Source organism: Callorhinchus milii, unplaced genomic scaffold, assembly GCF_018977255.1.
Source record: "Callorhinchus milii isolate IMCB2004 unplaced genomic scaffold, IMCB_Cmil_1.0 Scaffold13, whole genome shotgun sequence".
Taxonomy (NCBI): Eukaryota; Metazoa; Chordata; class Chondrichthyes; order Chimaeriformes; family Callorhinchidae; genus Callorhinchus; species Callorhinchus milii.
Window position 1 is genome coordinate 3,629,245 of NW_024704754.1, and position 27,660 is coordinate 3,656,904.

The following is a 27,660-nucleotide window of genomic DNA, read 5'->3' on the forward strand; positions in this document are numbered from 1 at the left end:
ACCCCCTCTCTCCCCCCCCCTCCCTCCCTCTCTCTCTCCCTCCCTCTCTCCCCCCTTCTCCCTCTCTCTCTCTCCCCTTCTCCCTCTCTCTCTCTCCCCCTTCTCCCTCTCTCTCCCCCCTTCTCCCTCTCCCCCTTCTCCCTCTCTCTCTCCCCCTTCTCCCTCTCTCTCCCCCCTTCTCCCTCTCTCTCTCCCCCCTTCTCCCTCTCTCTCCCCCTCCCCCCCTTCTCCCCCCCTCTCTCTCTCTCTCCCCTTCTCCCTCTCTCTCTCCCCCCTTCTCCCTCCCTCCCTCTCTCTCCCCCTCACCCCCCCCCCACTTCGTTAATGTTATCGTTACTCCTTCTTCTTGAGGTGAGGTGGAGAGAGTGAGTGAGTGAGTGAGGGAGAGAGAGAGAGAGATGGGAGTGGGGGAAAAAAACTTTCTTCTCTCAAATTTTTTTAAAAAAAAACAACAACAAAAAAAAACTTTTTCCCCCCTCACTTCTGCCGTCTGTCGGGGGCTGTGCTGGTGCGGTGCGGCCAACCATGGGGGGGGGGGAGGGGGGGTGTTGTTAACCCCTCCCTCCACCCCACCCACTGGCTCTGCTCTGCCTTTTAAAAAACTTTGCTTTGATTTGCTTTGCTCAGTACCTTCCTGTTGCCTCCCCCCCCCACTCCGGGAGGGGGGGGGGGGGGGGGGGAGTGTGTGTTGAGGGACTCACTCACTCATTCACTCACTCACTCAATGCTCGTCGGTCAGTCACTCATTCACTCACTCAAGTCAGTCCCACGCATCTCGCGAGAGGTGTACAGCTGAAGGGGGGGGGGGGGGTACAGCTGAAGGGGGGGGGGGGGTACAGCTGGAGGGGGTGGGGGAGGGTACAGCTGGAGGGGGTGGGGGGGTACAGCTGAAGGGGGTGGGGGGGGTACAGCTGGAGGGGGTGGGGGGTACAGCTGAAGGGGGTGGGGGGGTACAGCTGGAGGGGTGTACAGGCTGAAGGGGGTGGGGGGGTACAGCTGGAGGGGGTGGGGGGGTGTACAGCTGAAGGGGGTGTACAGCTGAAGGGGGTGGGGGGGGTACAGCTGGAGGGGTGGGGGGGTGTACAGGCTGAAGGGGGTGGGGGGGGGTACAGCTGAAGAGGGTGTACAGGCTGATGGGGGTGGGGGGGGTGTACAGCTGAAAACAGGGGGGAGGTGTACAACAACAACAAGATTACATTTGTATAGCGCCTTTCGCATCGGGAGTGGGTCCTCTGAAGGATAGAGAGCCAATGGAGTCGGGCGAGAATGGGGGAGATGGGGTCACGGAGTTTGGTGCGGGAGAGGACACGGGCGGCAGAGTTCTGGATTATCTGCAGTGTGTGGAGGGAGGAGTTGGGAAGGCCGACACGCAGGGCGTTTGCATAGTCGAGCCTGGAGGCGATGAAGGCACGAACAAGAGTTTCAGCGCCTGAGGGGTAATTAGTGGTGGAGTCGGGCCATGTTACGGAGGTGAGGGAAGGCAGAGCAGGTCATGGCTTGAACGTGGGGGAGAAAAGACAGTTGAAGGTTGAACAAGACACCTCGGTTCCTGACCGGTTTGGTGAGTTGTAGTGTGCAACCATGGAGGTTGATGCCAGAGCCTGAAAAGGGGGTCTGTACAGGCTGAAAAGTGGTGGGGGGGGGTGTACATGCTGAAGGGGAGCGGTGCTGTACAGGCTGAAAGGTGGGGGGGGGACAAATTTGAATTCAAGTTACATTCATTAAATTCCAGGTTAGGAAACAAGTTTTTCGTCCCTCCCGTTGGGACTCAAACTGTGATGCAATGGAGGGGAAATAATAATAATCCTTGCGTTTGATACCGCGCCTTATCGCATCGTCGAGATGTCTCAAAGCGCTTCGCAGGAGTTTTGAACCAGGTTTTAATTTTTGTTCAAAAAGAGAGATTTTAATTCCGTGAAAACTGCCTCAGAATGGATTCAGAGTGATGTGCAGAAACAAGATTATGATAGATTGCGATCTATTTAAATATGCTCTTCTGCTCACCAGGAAGCTCACCATTCCAACCAGTGAGGGCTCAAACCCACAGAAAATAATAATCCTTGGATTTGATATAGTACCTTTTCACGTCGTTGAGACAGCTCAAAGCGCTTCACAGAATATACTGTAAAATGGATTGACTATTTTGTGGATGAAACGCGGCGGCCAAATGGAGAGAGTGACCACTTTTTTTTAGGGATTATTACCCTCAGAAAGCGACCCACCAATCAACTAAACAACTGGGTTCCTACTTAATGTTAACTAAACAGGTGTGTGGAGTAAGGAAACTTAGATAAGGTTTCACCCTGTCTGGGAATCAAACCCCCGGTCCTCTTATTTGCGAGGTGACGCACTAACCATTACTTGTATCATAGTGGTTACCGCCAAATGACCAACTAGTGACTATCATCTTTGGGGGCAAGGTAAGCGGGGTCTCCATGGAGCTGAACTGGCTCCAAGGTGACTTGTTTGGCAAAGGAATGTCAGAATCGAGTCAATCTCTGTAGCGATCTCGGTAATCTGGGTCCTGAACCAGGCAGATCCGCAGTACTCCAGGGCACTGCTGATAGCAAACCGGCCAGCCTAGCTCATCGGCAGGACTTCGAAGGACAGACTAATTGCCGCCTTACAACATGATTTACTGTAAAGTGTGTCTGCATATTTTGTAGATGAATGAAGCATCCCATTTGTGGATAGTAGTGTCCTGTAAACAGCCACAAAGTGAATGACCGATTTTATCCAGGGGATTGTTGGCTAGAGTACTGGAAGAAACTCCCTTCTCATTTTGAGTAGTGCCATGGGATCGTTAACATTCCCCGAGTTTCACATCTCATTCAAAGGATTGCATCTCTAACAATGCGCCACCCCCAGTTACCGCTTACCAGACTGGCAGCCTACGTTCCGAAGTGGGGCTTGAATCCACAACCTTCTGATTTAGAGGCTACCAACTGAGCCAGGCTTGACACTCTTCCTGAACTCCCTCACTTAGTGGGTAGAAAATACCAAGAAACTACAACAACAAGATTACATTTGTACAGTACAAGCTTCCTGGTGAGTAACACAGTTCTACGTGAATTGGATTTCGCAGAATTTTACATAGTGAAGCAACATCACATCCTCTGCATGCCTCCACAAGCTCCCTCAGTCCTTATCACAGAGATCAAGTGGTCATGGACTTCCTCATATCAGAAATATAGACAACATCCATTTGGCTTCCTCATCTTCCTCTCGTCTGTCCTCCAACCCTTCCCCATGTATCTTACATTCCCTGCGCTTTCTGATACTGTCCCTTTCCTTGCACTGATTATGCATTACTTTGCCCCTATTTCTCCCTCGTCCCTCACAACCATCAATACATATATGGAACTTACAATCCGCTGCCTTGACCCTCTTCCCACCCAGTTGTATCGTCTGCCTCAGTGGGACCGCACTCTCCTAGTTTGAGTCCTACTTGACATAATACACTGTAAAGTGAATTGACTGTATATTTTGTGGGCGAAAAGCATCAGCCAATTGCACACAGCAGTGTCCCACAAACAGTCGTGGATTGCGTGACCAAATTTATTTATTTGTTCTGATTGATTTTGAAGGGATTACCCCCAGAAAAGTGATCCGCCAGTCGACCAACAACCAGATTCCAATCTACTTCTAGGCAAACAGAGGGTGTGGAGTAAGGAAACTTGCCCAACATTTCTCCCAGCCTGGGAATCAAACCCAGGCGAGCGCTCTAACCACTAAGGTACATGACTCCATGTAGTGATAATAATAATAATCCTGCTTATCAAAAGTGATAGGCTGGGGCCAATAGAAAATTACTCGCACGTCTGTGGTAGGTGTCAGGATGGCGGTAGCAGCGCGGGGTGGGAAATGAGCTTCGCTCCTCGTGGAGGGCACTGTGCCCCATGTGAGTTTGTCGGTGTGTCTCTCTCTACGTGCATGAGTGGTGACTTCCTGGAGTCCCGCAGTCAGGACACTGGTGAGCAACGTTCAGTGGAGTTCTGTAACATATTGGTTGGTGCGCTCACCTCACAAACAAGAGGACATGGGTTCGATTCCTGGGAAGGCAGAAACCTAAGGAAAGTTTCCTTACTCCTCACATCTCTGTTTGCCTAGCAATAAGTAGGAATCTGGATGTTAGTCGATTGGCGGATCGCTTTCCAGGGGTAATAATCTCTTTAAAAAAATTTGGTCACTCAATCCAGAACGGTTTGTGGGACACAGCTGTGTGCAATTGGCTGTCTTAACTGAAGCACAGTCTCATGGCTACAACAGCCGTGTTGTACTCAGTTGCTTGCTTTTCTTCCAACCGACAGCTGTGTAAAATAAGGCTACACATATCTTCCTTCAGAACTGAGACAATTAAGTGGACTCTTAACAGCCCCCTTTAACTCTTAAATAATTCACACATTTGTATCAGCTCCCACTTGCAAGAAAAATATTATGAAGTTAGGGAAGGCAACAGGAACATTCAAATAAAACATTTACAGATAATAAAACTGGTTGAAAAGTACATAAGAATAGTTGGTCTGGAAAATGATGGGTCTGAAAATTTCCATTTTGAAACCTTGCCTTAACGTCACCAGCTAATTCAGTAGTTGTGTATTTTTTATGTGTTAATCATATAAAATCTGAGCTTTACATAACTTTACATAAGTCATATATGAGACCGCTCATGCAAGTTTGACAGAACTCCAACCTTGCATAAACCATATTAAATTACAGTCCCAACTGATGATAATAATCCTTGCATTTGATATATACCTCACCATGTCCTTGAGACATCTCAAAGTACTTCACAGAATATACTGTGAAGTGAATTGACTGTAAAGTTTGTGGGTGATACAAGTTATGTGAGGTTTACTGCAGGATGTTGTCAAGAAGACTGAAAGCGCTTCACAAGATTTTACCATCACATGTCTGAGTTCAAATAAAATGTCACCCTTAATGGAAAACAATCCAATAAAGAAGATATTAAACTTTTTAAAGAAAGGGCAGATGTAGCTGCCTGAAAGAAACACATCTGAGCAGTGGTCAGGCTGTATTTGCTGCGCATTACTTAAGAACGGTTGTTCTGGAAAATGATGAGTCGGAAAATTTCCATTTTGAAACCTTGCCTTAATGTCACCAACAGTTGAGAACACAGACTCTATCAGAACAGCCGAGGGGAGAGAGAGAGAGAGAGAGCTGGGCACTGTTGACCATAATAATTTGGGAGCAGGCATGGGAACTGGCACATTCTACCTCTTCCTAAAGCAGAATGCAGAAAGGTCAGTTTAAGTTGCTACACAGGACATATCTGACCCTCCGTTCTCCTCTCTTTCCCCGTCCCCTCAATTAAGCTCCAAAGATATAGCCATTACCTGGAATTGAATGATGAATGTTGAAGATGATGTAAGTTGCATATTTCACTCCTACATTTTCTGGGAATGCCTCGAAATTCATACATTCATACACACTGCTCCATGCGATTCAAGCAATGACAGTGTTGGGAATCCCCAATAACCTTTCAGCGTTTGGAATTACTCCAGATTTCTTGAACAGCTGTGCCATCTGTAAACATGTCCAAATAGTTGATGTATTCCACAGGTGTGGAGACATATTTCCCTTTCCTATTGATTTACATATCTCCTTTTTGGTCCATCTTGTTTTTCAACTTTCCTATCTCTTCCTGATAATAACTGCAACCAAGTTTATACTTATCTCCCCTCCAAATCTAGTTTAAGTGAAATGTAAACCATCTATCCTATAAATGTTTTGTCTACTTTTTTAAAAAAAGGTACAGATTCAGTACTTTTTACACATTTATTGCACAAACAAATCCTCTAAAAGTAACAAATAGGAAACAATATATAGTGCATACTTAAAAGAAAACATTTACAGAATATTCTGCTTTTATAGTTTAGCTAACAACTTTCATTGAGTCAATAAATTAAATATTGTAAAAGACAATTACAATGATGGCAACAGCAAATATAATATTTTATGTGTACAATGTAATAGAAGCCTAGCATTTATCATGTGTTGCAGTTATTCAGGAGAAAAATGATTTTACAACATTTTGAAAATGTAAGACTTCAAAACTGCACGAAGGAAAGTTGCAGATTTAAGAATATGCAATTGTATAAAATTACCTTTGTGTATAAACAAGGACAAGATACATTAACTTCCTCACCCAAAATTCTAAATCTCATTGAAGTTAGGTCCATTACGCACCATGTACATAGACGGAATTGCAGATGTGATGTACTTAACCAATCTTCTCATTGGTTATTAATTCCATCAAAGAACACCTATTACTACTTGTTCATACATAGTACGTAAAATACCTGTTTACCCAAAAATGGCATCATACACTTCCGGGTCTCACACACCACTACCTCAGCTCCTTTTTCAAAATCCCTGGTGAACGCTAAACCATCTTATCTCAGAGAAGGTCCAAGGCCATCACTGCTCCATTTACCAGAACGCTACTTCACGAGTAAGACGGGATGCATGCTTGCAATAGGGAATGTTATCCACACACCCATTTTCTTCCCTCCAAGTCACAATTTTTTTTCTCTAACGGGGGTAATTTCAATCCCCCACCTGAATACACAACCCAGTGAGCAATGTATCAGGATTTCCAACTGCAAACCGCTCCCAAAACAAAATCCTTCTAGAGATTAGAAACATTGGGAAAGATAAATAAGAATTTTTTTGTTGATTAATGAGTCAAATGTAGAAAAAAATACCAGTTAATTTACTGCAACGGTATGATTTTCAGTGATATTCTATAGGACATACAGTAATTCAAACAAAAATGGGCATTCTTTCAATATCTAACCTGCCCTCTTTCTCTGCAGGGCATCACTTCTTACACATTCATGGTTCAAATCAGGGATTCAGTACAATTGTGTGTGGGGACGGGGGTTAAGGGAGAGTAAATGTGACATGTTCCATCCTTTACTTAATGGTACAGAGTGTTGGCTAATGATACACAGCATATTTTACCATTCATCACGCTAAGCTGCATAATAAGTGTAAAATGACAGGATAAAAATAGGTAAAACCAAATCAATCTACAAATTACAAAACTTAGACATAGAGACAAGTAAAATACTGTACAGTATAGCCCTTGATGCAGTGTTGTTAACTGAGGTAGTGGAATATCCCAATTATATTTTTACCAATTTAAGATTAGAGATTGGAGTCAGATCAGCTAGAGAGAGACTCAAACAGATGACTGCATGTTTTCTGCAACTGTTGCCTTCCTGTACAATTTTATCTGCCAATGTTTGCTACACTTTTATTGCTTATATTACATAGTCTAAAGCAACAGCAGCCATACAATGATCCCACTTAAACAGGTCAACAATTAGCATTGTTCAATTTTTGTCAGTTACATCAATGTAATTCCTAAAACATTAAATACAATTAGTTTTTACAGTCGATTTATAATTGTAAAAGTACATGTACAAAACGATTATCTCTTTACACAAACTCCATTTGTAGAATACAAAATAATAAAAACATGTGGTAAATATATGTGCAGGTTCAGTAAGAACAAGGGAGGTTAGTCCGACTTCCCTGAAGTCAAAATTTCTACAAGTGTGATGCTCTGATTCCACATTGATCAGAAGGCAATTTTTGTAATTTCTTCCCATCATTTGAAATTGTTTGTTTAAAGACACTGTTCGTTTTCAAAAGGAACCTTCCAAATTCAACTCTCACATTGGATAAATAAATCGGTTTGATGTGACCAATTTCACAGATGCAGTAGTGAGAAAAGGCTATTTTCCCGGTCAAGCTAATCCTTTTTTTCTCCAGAATGGGTTTCCTTCTTGGTGCCATCTTCTAATATGTGCAAAAATTCTGTTGCAACTGTTTTTAATGCTGCCCTTTGGCAATGCAACGATTCAAAGCAATATTTGGGCTACATATGGAGAATGGGTGCTTGCTACAGCTGCCAGCAAAGGCAGGTCGCTGGATTCAATCCTGGAGGAAGGATAAAAATGTTAGTAGAATTCAGTAGAACAGGGTAGTTAAGTCTACTGTCGACAATTTAAAACTTACTGTAATAGAATTAGGAGGGAGAAAAAGTGAATGTGTTTATAATCAAATTCGAAGAATTCCAACAATTGTTTAATATTTCTGATTAAAGCTACTCAAAAATGAAGGGATGATGTTTTGAACTGCTTGTATTTGATAAAACGTGCAAATATTTTGAAGTTTTTTTTAAACTCACTGAAAAAATCTCAATTTTTTTACTCAGCTCTCAAGATTCAATAAACTAACTGTAAAATGAGGTTTATCAACACATTCTGTACTCTTGACAATTTTCCTCTGTTGAGAGGTAAAACTCAATGACAATGAGTGTACAAATCCTCCTCTTGATTACTTAGAAAGTCGGTATTTGGGGAGAACAAATGTGAATTCACAGATTACTGCTCTCTTCAGCAATATGCTGGCTCTCTGATACAGAGTTCCATCACAATGACATTCATTAGGTGGCTTCAATGCAAAAATCAGGAATGCTTACCCTAATACCATGCCCAGTTCCTTTACGTGCACTCTCATTTGGCCCTTCAGGTATTCTGACAACATCTTACTTTTGAAATACAGTTCCTGTAGCCGATCTTCAAGGTGCATTATACACTACAAAGAAAACATTTTTTAATCAAAGCTAATCCAGGGTCTTGTGGGTAAGAAAACATACAAAGCATTTTTCCCCATGTTCGAACGCAGCCGCCTGGTAAATCCACACGCATCGACGGATCAGGACAACATTTCCGCGATTCAATGCAGTTGGTAAGTGAGGGAGTGATGGAGGATAGGGGACCGGCATTGCTAGTCAGGAGATGATTAATGCACAGAAATTTCAATGGTTTTGATCGGAAACTGAAAGGATTCATTGAATATACGACTTGGGCGATTATACGATTTATAAACAAGACTTGTGCGAGTTTCACCCTAATTGCATTTTGTCCCCAGTGGGTAAGATTTCCTGCCCGCTTACTGAGATAGGATAGCAGATAAACATTCTACACTGCAATAGCTTACGTTTCAATTGGTGCAATTTACACAAGGAAGCTCAGGCACCAGAATCTATGTACAGGGGACCACTCCATCAGTGCTGTACTTACAAAGTTTGGGGAGAGATCGAGTTTGTAGAGCTGTAGAGTGGAATGAAGTAAGTTGGAAACTAAGCTGGATACCAGTACTTCTTTCCCCAGTCTGTTGCTTTCTGTGATGCGCCTTTGGCTGCTTGCAACTTGTACACTCCACTTATCCACATCTGCTATAATGCAGACAGCCTCTGCGATTGGCTCATCCAACACTGGATGCTGAAGAGAAAGAATAGTTAGAAAGATTGAATTTGGTATCTTTATAAATAATTTTAGTGAAGGCTATACATTTAGCGTTTAATGCATTTAGCACTTCTTTGGTTAGGAGCTCCACTTAAATAGTGTGTCACTCATAGGTCATGGAATGTAGGCTATTTTTATAATGACTTAAGATCCATTTGAAATGGTTTCCATCGAAGGATTTTCTGCATCGTTCTGAAAATATTGCTGGTTAATCAAGTCTCCTGCAGAGAATTGGGAGTTTGTTATTTTGGGGAGATGTAGTTTAGGGGAAGATGCTACGTGAATCTTAGCATAATAACTATTATATACAGTATTTTATACTGTATTGCTATTATATCATGAGAGACTGTGACTCTGTATGTGAGGGTGTTAAGCCCAATCGCTGTGCTATGAGGCAGAGACTGATATTAATATTGTACACACCTGCACCAACAGCAGGCCTGGGTCCTATATTCACCCACAGTGACCTCACATCAGACCAGTCTCAGGCCTCTAACACCAACATAGGTTTTATCAGAAACCTGTGCTCTTTAGCTGTCCTCACTTCTAATCAATCAATCAAAATTCAATCATTCAAGTGGGCTGCTGAGTGGTAGAGTTACTGTCTTAGCTATTATGCTGAGCAGAGATGAGACACTTTTCTGAATAGAGAGGGGATTGGAGCAGGTGACAACATGGGGCAGGAAGGAGTCAATAACATGTTACTCATGCATTCCTCTGCTTCGTACAGCTTGTAAAAATGGTGAGCAGAATGCTGTCCGTGATGTGGCACATGTTGCTCCAGGCACTCAGAGGAAACATTTTAATGACACTGTGGTTGTTAAAAATATCCCTCAGCATGCTGAATGCTGGATACTGAAGCACCACCATGCTGTGCCACAGAGAAGCAAGACAGGGTCATGATTGTTCATCATCCGTCAGATCCCAATCTCAGTTAACATTTCTGTGGATAGGAATGAAGGAAGGCCTGGCTGGCATTAACCCACAGCAACGGTTTAACCAACATGTAGGCCAAATAATTACATGATCAAGAATGATGATGTTGCAAAATCTATTTCCTTTGGATCCTTGTCTTGGGAAGTAAAGAGAATGGGATCACTGTATATAAATACAGTATATAATAGTTATTATGCTAACATTCACATAGCACCCTCCCCTCATCTACAATCTCACTTATTCCCACTCATTCGAGCATGTCAGAAAAATAATTTTAAAGTATAAAAATGGTGGTCACCTGTACAGCATGTGCTAAATCTGATACCAAACACTGCCTCAGCTTCTCATCATTGCAAGTTCCGTGCAGAACAAAGTCAGGCACATAGTACGGGCAGTAACCACCAAATAATGATCTCCCATAGTTAGAAATGCATGGTTTCTCGCAAGTTACTTCAACGATTTTTGACCTATGAAAAAAGCAGATACTGCATTTGAATTCAGTTAAAATGTTTGCATCTCCCTGAAATATGAGGATTTAAGTATATCTAAAACCAAGCATCAAAACATTCACGAGCGTGTTAGATCAATGATTTGTGAAATGGTGCCATACATGAAAATAGTTGCCTTAAGACACGGGTGGAATAATGGCTCATCAACAACAACAACAACAACAAGATTCCATTTATAAAGCGCCTTTCACGTCAGGAGGACGTCCCAAGGCGCTGCACAGTTGGGTCATGACCCGAGCAGGGGGGAAATGGTCAGGGTGAGGGGAGGGAAGGGAGGGAGCGAGGAGGGGGAAGAGAGTCGAGAGGGGAGCTGAAGGCATCTCTCAAACCTCAGTAACCAGCGTTAAGGATCCTAGTGACTGGAGTCATGTGAAAACAATGTTGTAACCAGAGTACAACTTACCAAGATTCACAAAAACTTGTGTTCCTAATTGGAGGTCAACCACAATGGTAATTTGTTTTTCTTTCCATAAGAGTACTTGATTGTTTTCTCCCTTCCGCCTGGTTCAATCGATTAAGTAATTCCAGGTTATGCAAAACTCTACTGCCCACATCCTCACTTGGAAACTCTTTAAGCCCATCACCTCACCTTTGCCTAAGGGCTCCACTGGCTTCCTGTCTCCCCGCAGACCAATGTCAAGGTCCTCCTTTTTAATCCCTTTAAGTCCTGCCACCTCTCCATTTCTCTGAGCTGCTCCTACCCCACTCCATTGCTTTCCGCACCTACCTCACCATTGCCCGCTTGCTGTGTGCCTGTGCCCTCTCTGTGCTACCATCCTTGGTCTAACTTTTAGCTGCTAGACCTGTAACCACTCTCTCTACCCCTTTCGACCCAGTCTCACTCCCTCTATCCAAGTCTCGCCTTAAAACTGACCTCTTCAACTGTGTCTAGGATCACCTATCCCTTCCCTCTTTTCCCCTGCTCAGGATCCAATCTAGTCATTGTAAAGTGTACCAAAATGTTATTCTACGTTAAGGGCGAGAGCTCTAGTTAGATCTACGTTGTTACTGTATCCTGGTTAAATGGATAAAACTCAGGGTTATGCGATTTCATGAATATCCCAATTCTAACCTAACTTCATCGCAATTCAAATAATGATCTGATCACAGAAATTTGCTCAAACATGGGCAAAAGAAAAAAGTAAACCTTTCCATAGTAGAGTAAAACATGTCTTCATGGACTCCATATATCACACAGGTTAAAGCTTATTTCAAGAGTTAAACACAACAAAAGTTTGATTGTCTGTGGGACATTGCTCTGCGTTACATTTGTCTACAAAATACGCAATCACTACACTTTATAATACAGTATATCTTGTGAAGCACTCAGACATCCTCCCAAAGTGAAAGATACATCAAATATAAGGATTATTTTATTGATTATAAACAAAAGTGAATTTATGCTTACCCAGGAAAAGGTAGCTCTTCCTGCTCCAGCCAGTCATCCTGCTCTGCACCATAGTAGCTGCTGTTATGTCGTGACAACTCATGACTTGCATCCTCAGTCTCACTGTCACCCAGGGCACTGTCCGAGCTCTCATTTCTTGGGATGTCCCACTCAACCCCAGATGGTACTTGTTGTTTATTGTCCGGAGTACACAACATTATTTCTGAAATATCTCGTTGCTCATTCTCTTTCTGATCTTTCCTAGGAAGGTAATCACTGGTCCTTGCTTCCATTAAGCAATCCTCTGTAAAACATTCATCAAGTAAGCTTGTACTTCCTTCACGTGAAGGATCCAATTTATAGAATTTATTGGACAGGTCAGGTAACAGATCCTTTTCGCTATTAGTTGTCTTTTGGTCCCGAGTCGCCACAGATACCTCGCCTTTCTGTATTCTATTTTTAAGCTCCCTAATACCTTTTTTAAATAATCCATCCACTTCATTTTTCTTGGCTTCTGTATCTGAATCAGGAGAAAGCGAATCACCTATCTGAAAAGTCACCTTTTGGAGTGAATTGGGACTTTGCTTCGGATGGCTCGCCCTACAGGGCAAGGAAGAGGGCAGCGGCTTATCTGGAGGCTGCTTCTCAGTTACAGGTTCTACCACCAAGCTTCGGTCTGCAGCAGCAGATCTAATGGGGACCACAGTTTCAATCTTGGTTTCTTGAAAGCAGCTGGTAATTTCTTTGCATTGCTTCATAGTGTCTTCTTCCATGCGGATTGTCCCCAAATTTGTCTTGCAGCCAATTTCGGTGTTCCTGTGAAGTTGGAGCAATCCACCACCGGAAATATTTACCTCTTCCTGTTTGACAACATGTTCCTTGACTCTGTGAAGTGGACATTTATTATCATGACAGACAGGGCCAATACTGTCTTGTGAACCAGAGGTTTGGTTTTGCAGAAAGGGAGAGATAAGGCTATTTTTATTCCTGTGGAGCGTAACCACCACATATTCAGACTCCTCCACCTCTCCTTTCTCCAGGGATGTAGTCATGACAGACTCGTTCATTTCAGTCTCATCTTCCCCATCACCTTCCACGACTAACTGAGTCTCTTGCAGCTCGGAACACCGGATGAAGTACGTGAGGAAATAAAGTAATCGCTGAACCAATTCCTGACGCTTGCCGATCACCACAGTCCGTGCTAACCTCACAGGAGAGCCGATCGCACCATGCAGGTCAACTGTCAAAAACAAAATTACAAAAGCATTTTAAACAATGAAAGTGTTTAGCGTAAGGGGATGGAAGGAAGTCTGTACTTGAACCTATTTCCATTTTTGGCACCTGGTGTCAACATCAAGAGCTCAGTGAGATGCTTGTCATGAATCACTTTTGTGTTGTGTGTGGAAAGAGATTGTTCTTACCTGGTTGTGAACTTTCTAGAATGTATGGATAGAACTATACAAGTTTGCATTTATACAGCGCCATCAAAACTCTTGATAGTTGTGGCTTGTCCCCAAGATAGGTGTGTGGGTGGGGGGGGGGGTGGGGGGGGGGGAAGTGACGAAAGACACAGTCAAAGAGGAAGGTCGTGAGACGGAGATTGAAAGAGGTGAGGAAACGAGTGAATCAGAAGGACTTCAAGATGGGAGAGCGGGGGCAGAGAGGCTGAAGGCCTGACCGTCGATGGAAGGGCATGGGATTGTACTAGCCTGGTTCGAGTCCTACTTAACAAAATGCCTTCACTTTGTCTCTTCAAACAGTTTCTCCTTCCATCCCACCAACCCGGTCACCTGTGGTGAACCCCAGGGCTCTAACCTTGGCCCCCTCCTCTACCAACTCTGTCTGCTCCCTCTTGTCAATGTAATCCGCAGACACGGGGTAACCTTCCACATGTATCTGGATGATTACTTCTCCACCTACAGCTGCGACTCCAGGTCCACTAATGTTCTGTCGGCTTGTCTGGCAGACATCACAGCCTGGATGAGCGCAAACTTCTTGCGACTAAATGTCGACAAGACGGAAGCCATACTCCTTGGCTCCCATCAATGTCTTCTGTCCTGCGGCTCTGACCTCAACCTCCCCGGCCTATCCCTCAGAATCAATGGGCTGGGGCCAAGTTGCTGAAAACCCACCTGCTGTTGTTGCATTGGAAAGAGTCGGGGAAGTGGAATAAGCCACTGCCAGCAGAGCGAAGGGAACAGCCGGGTTTGTGAAGGAGGTTGCAACATGTCAATAAGTACACTTTGGGTTTAATGAAAGTAAATCCTTAATATAACGCTTGTATTTAAAATTCACAATATTCCATTTCTTGAAACTTATTGTTATAAGACTCATTGTGGTGAACTGTTCTGTATTGTGTGGAGAACACAATGAACATTTGATGAATAGAACATAAGATTCAGAGACTCAATATCTTATTTAAACAAATAGGTAAAAACTGATCTCATGGTCAAAACACAGCAAATAGGTAGCCCACACAGAATACGAAATAAAGCAAATCTAACTGGAGCTTTAATTTCTCAAACAATTCAGGAAGTGACGAAACCACTCGAAAGGAGTTTCTGTTACCAGCTAGTCATCTAGTAAGACCTCGAACTCGTGCTCGTCAGCTGTCTCGATGACTAATTTATGACTGGGCAGGGATAAAGGAAGTAAACGGTCTCTCTCATGAGTTCACTCAAGGACTGGATCAAGTGAGATTGCTGAGTCTGCCACAAAGCGAATGCCAATGCCTGCTGCATCTACAATATTTTAAGACAAATGTTCAACAACAATGCCTTTGTGGATAGCCAGAGAATCATTCCATTTTGTTCCCAAATATCCTGCAAGGTGGGCTGGATAGAATCAGTGCCTTGCACTGGTTTGATTCCAGCAGACCTCCCAATGTGAATTTTGTGCGCTAATGCCTTGGGTTTTGCAAACCTGCAACTCTTCTCCAAATTGGGGCAGTTCAGGGGTCTGCTTGTGTGAGTTTCCAGTCACTGGAACTGGAGACTAAAGAAGACATAAGGGTTTGCTATTCATGTCAGATTAACCCTCAAAAAGTTCAAGCATTGCATGAATAGAGAGAAGTTCTGCTCCCTTATAACTTTTAAAGCATGAGACAGCCTGTCATCACCTTGCTACAGTGTGGGTTATGATTGTTTTATAAATCTGAAACACGTTTTAACAGGGATCATCTGTATTTCACCACAGCAACACAAAGGTTTCCAAGCCAACTATGAAAAACACTTTTGTGGAAATACCAGTTTTGTTGAAAGATATGAACTAATTGTTTATATAGCTCAAACACTGCTGAATTGTGCAATGTGATTAATTTTATATTCGACGTAATTTAACTGAATGCCAAGAATACTGTATCAAGAAACAAAAATCACTAGAGGGCAGCATTGCACAGCATGAACACTGCAAACTCACGACACCCTGATTAATGTCAACTATTTCACCGCGACATCTTGATCACTTACACTACTTCGAATAACTGCTCGAGTAATTTAACGTACGAACTCCTTCTTGCTTCATGTAGCTTCCTTTGCAATCATCTAGACTTACCCAGTTGTGCCCATAACGGGTTGTAAGGATTTGACTTTGACAGCATGTCCACACTTTGAGAGGAATGTTTTTCCAGGAAAATTTTGATCGGTGGCTGATCATTTGGCATAACCGTTGGGACCCAGGCCAGGTGATTTGTGAGCACAGCAGTAACGAGGGCTGGTAGGAATCTGGTGGAAATCGATAAAAACATTTCTGACCATTCAATTCGATCACGTTTGGCAATTCTACTTTTAACTTTGCAAGACAAGCTGAAAACATTTTCGAATTCATGCACTGCAATGAATAATTTAAAAAGTTGTCCAATTTCAGCTTAATGATAATAGTAGGAATCCTTGCATTTGATATAGCCCCTTATATCTTTGAGACGTCTCAAAGCGCTTCACAGAATATACTGTAAAGGGAATTGACTGTATATTTTGTGGGCGAAACGCGGCAGCCAGTTGCGCACAGCAGCGTCCCCACAAACAGTCGTTAAATATTAAACGCAGTCAATGCAGAACTGGAGCAATGGAATGCAGTTTTGATCCCCTTACCTAACTATTGATTTGGTGGTGGCAATCCATACAGAGGCGAGACAATTTATATCATGCTTTTTTATGTTGGGAGGGAGGCTCAAAGGGCTCACCCTGCTGGCAGATGGGAGAGGATGAGGCCAGGCAGGGGAAAGATGACTGAAAGCATGATTCAAAGAGCCATGTGTTGAAGCGGAAATGAGTGGAGTCTGGACACTCATTTCGTGGCAGTAAAGAACACTCAGTGGCTTTTGTGCACACTTGATAGCTCAGAACAGATCATTTGTTCATCTCTGCCTTTCTTACCCAAGAATCCAGAGAGGGGAAAATGGAATTCTTTTAAGTTACAAGTTCAGGTAAACTTGTGTAAATAAAAGTGTACAAAGGGAATTGAAGGTGCTTTAACTGTGTAATTAACCAATGAAAAACATCAGCTACTCCAGGATTCCCTTTTTCCTTCTGATCTACGTTCAATTAAAATGTTAAAATGAACTGCTTCTGGAAGAAATGGCATAAAAAACATGTTGTTTCTTCCCCCGATACACACATTTTCTTTCCCCCAATTGATTCAATACTCAACTGGTTCTTTGAAGCTTGCTCCATCAGAAAAGCAAACTCCTTCATGAAGCGTTGGCAAAGCAGTTTTTTTTCAGGGATTCCAGACATCATAGTCAGCCACACAGGTTCTGCTATCCTTGGCATTGTATAAAGATCACAGATCGATGTCCTAGTTTGGTTAAAAAATATTTTAAAAAAAGCACATTAATACAACTCATTATTCATAAATACAGATATACAAACTGCAGATCTGCTTTGCAGTCTTCACCTCCGCTATAACCTCTCTGAGATGCAACTCCATGTGAAGAACACAATATAAATGCAAACAGTTGCCGATAGTACCCTCCATAATATAGAAATTTCTCAAGAGTATACCTTTGTCATCAGCTAAGGTGAGCTGTTCTGGTTCTGGACAGTATCTAATATTGCTCAAGTGCACTGCATGTCAAAAGTATTGGTTTTCCTGAGAAGGCTATTATATTTCATAGCCAAGCAACAAACAACTTACTATTCTTGCAGCCTTGGCTTAAAGTGTAACTGATAGGGGTTTGCTTGACAGCCATCAGATTCCACTGGGCGTAAGCCAGTAGACATGCGACTGGGAGAGGAATGCTGAACTGGAAACCCGTAAGTTGCAAACCAAAACTTAAAAACTTGCATGACGTGATTCTCCGCAACCATGTGAAATTAAAAGCACGCAGAATAACACTGTAATAAGACAGCATGGTTTTGGGAAGTAAGAGTTTCTAAGGGATTTTTTGACTAGGATTATTTCTCTGCAATGACATCCATATTCCACAGGTCAGCAAAGGAGCCCACCACACTTTTTTTAAAAAAAACAGTGACGTACATACAAGTGTACCTCATGCAGACTTTGCAGAAATGTTTCCAGTTATAAAACTACAATGGCAATGCTATTAATAGATGGACGTGTTTGCAGAAGGGCTGGGAGTACTGTAAATTGTAACACACAAAATTTAAGACTGATGGGTGTGACCTCAGATTAGAAATCTCAAGACTGAAAGGCTTGCCCTCATTTGAAAGCACTATTTCCTTCAAGATAAATAAAAATAATTTGGTCACTGAATCCACGACTGTTTGTGGGACGCTGCTGTGCACAATCGGCTGCTGCGTTTCGCCCACAAAATGTACAGTCAATTCGCTTTACAGTATATTCTATGAAGCGCTTTGAGACGTCTCGAAGACTTGATAAGGCGCTATATTAAATGCAAGGATTATTATTATATACAAGTGCCCATTATTGCTATTCACTTGCATCTATGGTTTCTATGTTTCGGAGTGAAAATTCTCCACTGTCCAGCACCTCAGTACGTCCTGATGTGAAAGGCGATATATAAATGCTGCTGCTGTTGGGTCAGTTCTAGCTATGAACATTAAAAACAAAACATGGACATCCCTCACTGTCGTTGACATTGTTATGACAGCACAGCACCCCCATGGAATCTTCAATTGAGCTCAACTGTCCATCATTAGAAACTGACTAGAGAGCAACGGCATTTCAGTGAGCAGACGAGCTGCGCAGTAACATAGGATCAGCGTATGGCATAAGTGAGAGTGGAACTCTCTCAATGATCAAATTTTCTCAATGGGTAAAATGCTGCAATTTAGAGGCCTATAAATAATCAAATAATCTCAAGTATGAAGGGCAGCAGAAGCAACACGAGGTGAGGACAACTCAAATAAACAGGATACGAGGGGAAATCGAGGTCATTTTCGGTCAAGGGACTGAACAGGTGCCAGAGTGAAATCCACACCGAGAGCAGTATATACTGGCACATTAGCAGTTGAATTCTGGGCTGATTTTAGAAACATCCTGATTTTTGTGGTCCATTTTAAAAAAAATGTACTTTGCAACCACAATATATCTACAGCATTTCAGTTTCAGAAACTATTATCCAGTCATAAGTAATACCAGGACTGGACTATAGAGAACTGGTCAAGATGAGAGTTTGATGGATTTATGAAGCAAAGACACAACTACTTTTGACATAACAAAAAGTCTTGAATGAAATATTTGACATTACAAACATACCTTGAAATTTAGCATTGCAACCAACACCCAATGGTTAATTGCAGAATAATCCGAGCACAAGTGGAAATCACATGAGGCTTTCTTAGCATTCAAAAACGGAAGGCTTAAAACACCACATAAAAACATAGCAAACACGGAATATTTACCTGAATTCATTTAAAGCATCTACAATTCTATTGTAACCCAGAACACGTTGGCTGGTCTCAGAAATTCTGTTCCTCATTTTCATAGCCTATCAGAAAAACACATATTCATTACTAATTGGTTTCAGTAGAATTACCTCTTTGCACATTACATTCAAGAATGGATGTATCAAAGTGATGCATTAATCTGGAGCTCTGAGCTCCCGTTTACCACAAATCCATCATTTTAACACTGCTTGATCCTAGATTTCACAAATGAGTCAGATCTGTTGAATTCTGAGTAGCTCAGAACAATAGAGGAGATCTGTTTGGACACGCACACTACAATTTATCTTGAGACCTTGCGGGACAAGACAAAGAAGGGTATTTTGGTCGTCGCCGCCTCTTCGAAGACAGTAAGAGTAAATTATATTGTAAGTAAGGATATAAAGGAGGTTACACAACCACTGAAAAATGGCATTTAGTCAAAGAAGGATGATTCAAAAACAAGTAGCACCACTTCCTTCCCAAATAACTAAAAAGGAGGAAGTTTCAGTACCTGCTCAATAGCAAACTTCAGTCTGTTCACATGACTCTCAAAGAGGGGAAAGTGGGCAAAAAAGAACTCGTGAAACTTATTGCTCTCTTCCTCATTCTGCGAAAGTGAGAATATAATACCGATAGCAATCTTCTTTTTTCGAACGATGGATGGATTTGAACTGCAGCTTTCAGTTGACATGTTAAAACTCTCCTCAACAGACCTAAAAGTGCACAAACATTTTTTTTTGAAAGCAATACATTTGACATGGTTTAATAAAAATATATATTTGATCAAATTACTCCAAGTTTAACGGGCAAGGTAAAGTCCGATTATTACTATATTGTTATAAAAATCTGCATTTTAGGTAGCCTTATCACAAAATATCTTCAAGCTCTTCAACAGGCTGCTGTAGAGTGTCGAGACTGGCTTTCAGGCAAATGTGGCAGCCAATTGAAGCGCAGCAATGTCCCGCAAACAGCCATGAAGTTTTTGACCAATTTTCAAATCCCTTCTCGAATCATAGTACCATTTAATCTCATCCAAAGAATGGCACCTCCAACAATATAGCTCACGCCCAACGCTGCACTGGAGTGTCAGTCTCGACTATTTGCAGGTGGCACAATAAATTGCATCGACGGGAGCAGGAAGTTACACAGGGATTTAGAACGGATTAAGTGAGTGAGCTTACGGAATGGAATTTAATGTAAACACTCCAGGGCTTGGGGTAGGTACGGGTGGTGGGAGGGGGGGGTGGTAAAGATGGCCAAAAACACTGTCAAAGAGGAAGGTCTTGAAGGGGACTAGGGGAGTAGAGAGCTGAAGGGGTTCTGGAATGAAATTCCAGAGCATGAGGGCAGTTTCAGTTCTCATTCAAAGGAAAGGGCCACCAACATTGCAGCGCACCATTGAAGTCTTAGCCGAGATGATACAATTCCAAGTCCTGATGTGAGGCTTGAACCCAGGGCCAAGACTGCTACAAACTAATCACAAGCCAATCCATACCTCTCAGTGTTCCTTCTCAGCAATGATATTGCTTATCCGCCTGTACAGTTACACATCAACCTCTTATTAAAAAAGGTCCTTTTTTTGTTAATATTAGAAAAGACTCACCATCGTGGGAAGACTCCATTTTCCAGGCTGGTGTTCTGACTGCGCCTCCATCTCCGGTGGTAACTGCTCGCACAGCTACTGGGAAGGGAAGAGCTTGGCGAAGGGAAAGGTGTAACAAGCAGGCTGCTCAGGGAGGCTGGAGACATGATTCAAAGAGATCGGTGACTTGTCTGACATGCTCTTGCTTAGGAACAGGACTACAAAGACCCCCACTGAGGGCTGATTTAATTCCAATATCAGTTTGGATCCAGCTCAGTCTCAAGGAGAACCAACCCCCACCCTCCCCACCACCCCACGGAAGAATGATCACTAATTGGTTATTTGACATAAATAATAATCATCCTCGCATTTGATACAACATCTTCGAGACGTCTCAAAGCACTTCACAGAATATACTGTAAAGTGCATTGACTGTATATTTTGTGGGTGAAACGCGGCAGCCAATTGTGCACAGCAGCGTCCCCACAAACAGTCGTGGATTGAGTGACCAAATTATTACTATTTTTTTTTATTTCTTTTTTCTGACAAATCCAGACTTGAACCCACACTGGGTGGATGTCAGGTACCAAGAGATTCCTGGTGAGCAGCATAGCTCAAAATGAAACGAGTGAGAGCTTTGGCACCATTCTTCTGCCCACAAATCAGACACACGTTCTGACTTATCGAGCGATGGTTCCACCAGGTGCAGAGCTTCAGGGGGAGCAGCTTCTCGTCTCTCTGCGTACCAATCGAGGTGAATATCAAGTCCTGCGCCTACGAGCGTGTCTTTGCAACACTCCAGCAGTCATCCCATGCCTCAGAGTTTCCTCATTAGCTATTTGATGAACATCTGCTTTCAGTGTCGTGGAAGGACCTACACAGGGGCAGTTTGTGACATGCTCGCCGCCTTGATTGCTCTAAACCAGGGTGGTCCAACCTTTTGGATGCCGAGGGCCGGATGCCCTATTTGAGGACCATCTGTGAGCTGCATAAAGCAATATTTTTTTGTGTTTCCCTTACAGAAGCATAACAGCAGTTACACAGCGCTTTTTTCAAGTCGGAAGGGCGTCTCAAAGGGACAGATGGGGTGGGAGACATGAAGCAAGCTGGTATTTGCTGGGCAAAGTAAATGGCCGGGTTCGGAGATAGCAGAGGTAGGATGGGGAGTGGGGAGGGGAAAGAACAACAAATTACATTTGTATATAGTGCCTTTCACGTCAGGAGGACGTCCCAAGTTGCTGGAAGGATGTAGAGGAGTTTCTCAATGGGGAAAGAGGGAGCATTCTGTGAGGAAACTGCATGGCACAAATTACCCGGCGCCCGATGTTAACCGGTGTCTGGCTTAAGCGGCTTCCACTGTAATAGTAAATCACCTGAACGGGTTATTCCACTGTCTCGGTCTTCATCAGGTCCTCTGCTGGGCATGTCCATTGGGGTGCTGTGAACTGAACGTGTTAAGTATCAGTATCTCTTCTCGAATGCCTGCAACATGGTAACTAGTGGCAGAACAACATATCCATGCATTGAACAGACCTGATAAACTTTACAGCTACCCTGTAACCAAACTTCCAGGATTATCACCTCAGCCAAATGCCCTGCCAACAAAAATTCAACCATGATTTGACATCCATCAGAATCAGAATTCCTTTTGATTTGAGACAAACAATGAGGCGTCAAGGTATTTCCAATTTTTAAACTGGCAATTTGATGTGTAGGAACTTTTCTGTGGAAGCAGTTTATAGAGGATGATTTGAGTGGACATTTTGTCAGTGTTGGCAGTTGAAAAGCTTTTCAATTTAGATACCCCACTTTTAAATTTGCAAGTAAGGTTTCAGCGTAGAACACTTGAGAGATATCACCACCAGTGTTCCAAAACCAAGCCGTTACAACAACAACAACTTGCGTTTATATAATGTCCTTCACGCTGGATGGCGTCTCGGAGCGCTTAAAACTGAACTAACTCTCTTTTTAAAATGTATGGAATTCCTCTATACTCTCTCCTCACAGGCCATGACCAACTCAAAATGTCCTACAGTCGAGTGAAGGCAGATGTATAATTGGCTTCTGTTTTTCCACCAATTTCAAATAACCCCCTGGACATACTAAAACAAACAGCCAACAACAAGGTTGAAGTCACCAGGTTGCAAAGTTTATTAAATGGCATCACTGTTCTCAAAAGGCAACCTGTCTGGCAGAAGTTACTGACCCAACACTTGGTATGAAGGATTTGATTAATTACAATCAGTAGTGACATTCAAGATGCTTCAGCAATAATAATAATCCTAATAACCCTTGCATTGGATATAGCGCCTTATGACATCTTCTCGCTGTCTCAAAAGCCTTTCACAGAATATACTGTAAAGTGAATTGACTGTACATTTTGTGGGTTAAATCTTCCCATTTTCACTTCATAAATCTGATGTTTGCAATTACTGGTTCCAATCAGTATTCAACCTCCAAATATCTGCAATCCCACACATTTAAAATCAGGAAACACCAAGAAAAAGATACTTCTGATTTAAGCACAATTCATTGTAACAGTTGAATTATTTTAGGAGTAAACTGGTGGTGAGCCTAATTACGATACAGTGTAACATGAATAATTGTATTTGATATTGTGCTTTTCACGACTGGATGTCTCAAAGCATTTCACACCGTTTTACCGCAAAGCTAGTGACTGTATTTTATAGAACTGAGTATAATGCAGATCACATATCTACACAATAATAGTATTCTTTGGATAGCGACTCGGGACAGGAACCGACAGATTTGTTGCAACTTCCGATGGCGATATTGTTCATTTAACTTTTCGTTTTCCCCAATCTATAAACATTCAGCCCAATCTGTGGAGCTGAAAATATAATTTTTAAATGTTGATTCGAGATTAAAGTGATTTTCATTCAATTTCAGATGGATCAAAAAAAGTCAAAATATATCTATCAAAATGTGAAATAATTTTCTATCAATTTCATCATGCTAAATATATAGTAATCTATTACATACATGTGGAAATGAGGTTTACAATAAGCACCAGAAGACTCAGCCAAGCATAAACTGGTGAGGAATAATTTCTGTAGTTTAATGGTAAACCAACAGCTCTAACGGCCCAGTATTATACTGTTCGTCACAAGGGCATCCATTAGAAGTTTGAATTTATTGGAGCCTCAGCAGATCTTACCTCGTTTGTAAAAAAAACACGGTGTAGGGAGTATTTATTGTACATACATTAGCGCTTAGCACTCAGCATTATCGTTTAGCACTTGCAGCTGAAGCAACAAAGAATGCGGAGGAAACAGTAAGGATTTGGGAGAAGCATTTAGAATAGAATTCTAAAACTTCAGGATATCGCTTGGATTTTTTTTTTTTGCTTGGTTTGACTTTTCAACGTTGAAAATAATTATCGTGATAAAGCCCCCCAAAACAGTCGGAAGTGTACGATAGCAATTCTTCCCAAACCTCAGAATGCATGCACTGGACTGCAAGCAAGACTGAGGGACAGACGCAGAAGAGAAAATGGAAACGGGAAGAGACAACAAGTGCCTGGTGAAGAACAGGTTCATTTCAGGTAGTTAACTCTGATCCCCATGACATAATCACTTTTTTTTTTTTAAATTGGTCGTTGGGGAGGGAAATTCATTCGCAAATTAATGTTTTTATTTTGTCGCAAGGGTTTTGAATTCTAGAGCAAGTCTCTCGCTCGAGAATTCAATGACCTCTCACATTACACCTCATTAGAGAAAACATTCACAAAGTGCGTTTAATCCAATAAAGGCGGACAAGTTGGTAACCTATCATTCACTAGCATCATTCTGGAGGCATGAGCATTACCATAACTAAATAATCTTTTGTTCTTTTGAACCCTTTGGAGGTTTGGTTTCGTTGTTCCAAGAAGAAAAATTGTAAGAACCTCATTTCCACTGTTGTTATGTGCTGATCTACTGCATGCTCAATAACTAGAGTCCATAACCCAAAGAACACTGTGCAAACCTGCAAAGAAAGAAGCGCTCCTGATCAGGCGGAGCGGAGCAGGCTCACAGACACCAGGTACCCGTTTGGGGCTGCAAAGCTGTGAAAAACCTACAGAGCAAAATTATATAAAAAAAATAAAAAGAACACAAGACAGAAGATTGGGATTAGTAAAGCTGTTAGGTACAAGTTAGAAAACATGGAGTCCAATATGAAACCCGACTGAGACATTATTCTTTTAAGTTAAGAGTACTTAATTAAGCCTCATACCTAAACAACAACATGTATTTATATAGTGCCCCTCACGCAGGGTAGTGTCCCAGGGGACTCCCTGTACACAGCATTCACAGGGATATACGGTAAACTCCTGATAACTCAACCCTGTCTGAACCATCACTACCATTTAACTCGCACTGTTAATAATCCGGACGCATAGGCCTAACTCACCACTCTGGATGACTCGTCACTCAGCCCTTTTCCCCTGGAGTTATCAGATTGTGTGAAACTTTCGGGGGGGACAAATTTGCAGAGCTACGGGGAGAGAGCGGGGGAGTGGAATTAACCGAGACAGCTCTATCACAGACACGGTGGGCCGAATGGCCTCCTTCTGTGCTATATAACTCTACAGTTCTATGATTCCCTGCATCCCACCTTTTTGCCCAGTTACTTGCAAACTGCCACTCAACTTTTTCATTGTTGCAGACACGTATTAAACTAGGAAAAGGGTGGGTTTAATACCTACATCCAACTAGCTTCACCTCCACTTACCAAAAAAAAGTGCATCAACATTAAGCAGTTTGTATTTGGTGAAATCCAGGTCTAAGCCATAGATGTTTTGAGGGGTTAAGAGGGAAGAAACATTTCTAAAGATATATTTCTTTTCAAAAAAAAACTTATTTTTGCCTAAAATTGATCCACATAAAAAAGTAGATGAAAACCCACATCGTCGTAAAGTATTGGGGAAGGGGGAGGCGAGGGAAAGGTAAAGGATAAATCAAGGTTAGCAAAGCAGCTTTGAAAACAAAAGAAAACTGGAGGCATTGGTAAATGCAGATGTGTTAGATGCAATTGCCCAAACAGAAACTTGGCTACAGTCGGGGCGAGACAGAGCTTAATACTGTTTTCCTGGATTTAGAATCTTTAAGAGAAAGCGGGGGCTGGTGGGGGGGGGTTGCTTCAGTGGTTCTGTCTATGAAACTAATACAGTGTTCATAGTGAAAGAATGAAAATACCAAAACGGTCTCTTTGGATAGAATTAAAAAAACAGACACATACAGACACGCACACAGACGCACACAATCATAACACATCATCTGAATTCAGCAGTTGAGGGAATATCTAAATTGATATTGATCAGTTAGTGGCGTGTGCAGATTGGTGGAAAATAAGAGTTCAATACAGAGAAACGTGTAGTGAATTTTCAGAGAAAGAACAGGAAGCAGAATTACACCTTGTGTGGTACAATTCCAAATGGAATAGAGGAACCTCAAAGGAATACATAATTTATTAAAGGTGGGATGGCACTCACCAACTGTACAGCACTGAAACAGGCCAACATGTCCATACAGTGTTTACTACACATGAGCCTCAACCTCTCCTTATGGCCTCTCCCCCTCCAACACCCTCCTATTTTTCTCTATTCTCTCCTTTATGTATGCAACGTTGTGAAAGGAATACAGGATGCAATGTGTAGGTGTCTTATATTTCTGGAACTCATTCCAGTTTGGATAATCTTAAGCATGGTGATGTGTCAGACACCTGGTGACCAAAAAAAACGATCTGAATGCTCACACTAACAGCTGAAATTATAAACATTATGCATAGCAGTCATTTTTTTTTATGTTTGTATTCCACAAACAAAAAAAAATAAAAAAATAAACTCCATCTGGTATGATATGATTATGGTCTTTAAGATTCTGAAGGGAATCAATAATGTCGACCATGATAAGCTGTTTTATCTTGTAGTGAACAGTAGAACCAGGGGACACGGCCTGCGATTGAAGGGGGATAAATTCACGACAATTCTGCGGAAATATTACTTCAGTGAGCGAGTAGTAAAGTTATGGAACAGCTCCCTAGGGAGACAGACGGTGGAAGCAGAAAAAGTTGTTTGTTTCAAGAACAAATGAGATAGATTTCTGCTGGAAAATAATATCTTAGGATACAGTGTATAGTTTGGGACACGGCATGTCAAGGTTGGTGGAAGGCGAACTAGATGGAGCTTGCTTTTCTTTTGCCTAGTTTTTCTTGTTTTTTTGGGGGGTTTTCTTGTGTTCTTATGGTACTGATATAAAGGACTGATGCTTCCTTCCCAGCTATCACTTTATTGCCAGTAATGGAATGTTTCTTTTCTTATCCTTTGTTATTTTCTCAAAATAATCCCAAAGCAGCAGATTAAGCAAATTTACCAGTAAAACACATCTAAACAGTCATGCTGTAACTTTATCATATACTTCAGAATTGGACTCGGAATTTATTTACCTATAAGATTGTTCAGCAGAGGATTTTGGTCTGGATATGGTTTCGATGCAGTGGGATCTTGATTAATAAATTCAAGGCTGTCTTGCAATCTTGAAATACAATTTAAAAACACAAAAAATTAATTTGCTGTTAAACATCAAACAAACCCATGTACAAAACTCCTGGGGCAAAGAGCAAATCTTTTATCACAACATCATGCAGTAGAGAACATTCAGGGGAAATCTTATTGAATTATAATTTAACTATAAAAGTTATGTTAGGGAACAACTTTCTACCCAATGGCATCTTAATTGTCCTTCCAAAATGATTTTTAATAGCTGTTTCAAGGCATCTTTAAAGCATCTTGTAGAGATGAGTAATCTTGAGTAAAATTGATTGAGAATACGATTGAGGAACGTTACTTCTGGAGGACGTCCCGAGGTGCTGGACAATCAGGGATTCGACCCAAGCTGGGGGGGGGGTTTGCAAAAGAGTTGGGATAAGGGAGGGTGGAGGGCAGGGTGCGTGGCCCAAGGCACGGTTGAAGAGAAGGGTCTTGAGCCATGCCTTGAAGTGCCATACATGTCTGGAACTCTGTCTGGTTGGGATACTCTTAAGCACGGTGATG

The 27,660-nt window shown here is 42.1% G+C and overlaps 1 protein-coding gene across 3 annotated transcripts in view; it reads right to left on the minus strand.

Annotated features, from left to right (window-relative positions):
• Positions 1–5,785: 5,785 nt before the first annotated feature.
• Positions 5,786–27,660, minus strand: part of fnip1 (folliculin interacting protein 1) — a 33,605-nt gene continuing 11,730 nt past the window's right edge. For 2 of the 3 annotated variants that reach the window (XM_042339853.1, XM_042339851.1), the window contains 13 exons: positions 27,054–27,142; positions 24,594–24,683; positions 21,980–22,051; positions 20,628–20,763; positions 19,536–19,737; positions 19,001–19,086; positions 16,824–16,970; positions 15,729–15,898; positions 12,198–13,416; positions 10,579–10,747; positions 9,120–9,320; positions 8,516–8,631; positions 5,786–7,971 (listed from right to left, as the gene is read on the minus strand). In XM_042339853.1, the coding sequence (XP_042195787.1) occupies positions 7,893–7,971; positions 8,516–8,631; positions 9,120–9,320; positions 10,579–10,747; positions 12,198–13,416; positions 15,729–15,898; positions 16,824–16,970; positions 19,001–19,086; positions 19,536–19,737; positions 20,628–20,763; positions 21,980–22,051; positions 24,594–24,683; positions 27,054–27,142 (2,776 nt within the window). In that variant the 3' untranslated portion in view covers positions 5,786–7,892. The remainder of the gene's footprint in view (positions 7,972–8,515; positions 8,632–9,119; positions 9,321–10,578; positions 10,748–12,197; positions 13,417–15,728; positions 15,899–16,823; positions 16,971–19,000; positions 19,087–19,535; positions 19,738–20,627; positions 20,764–21,979; positions 22,052–24,593; positions 24,684–27,053; positions 27,143–27,660) is intronic. The other variant, XM_042339852.1, reaches the window with a different exon arrangement.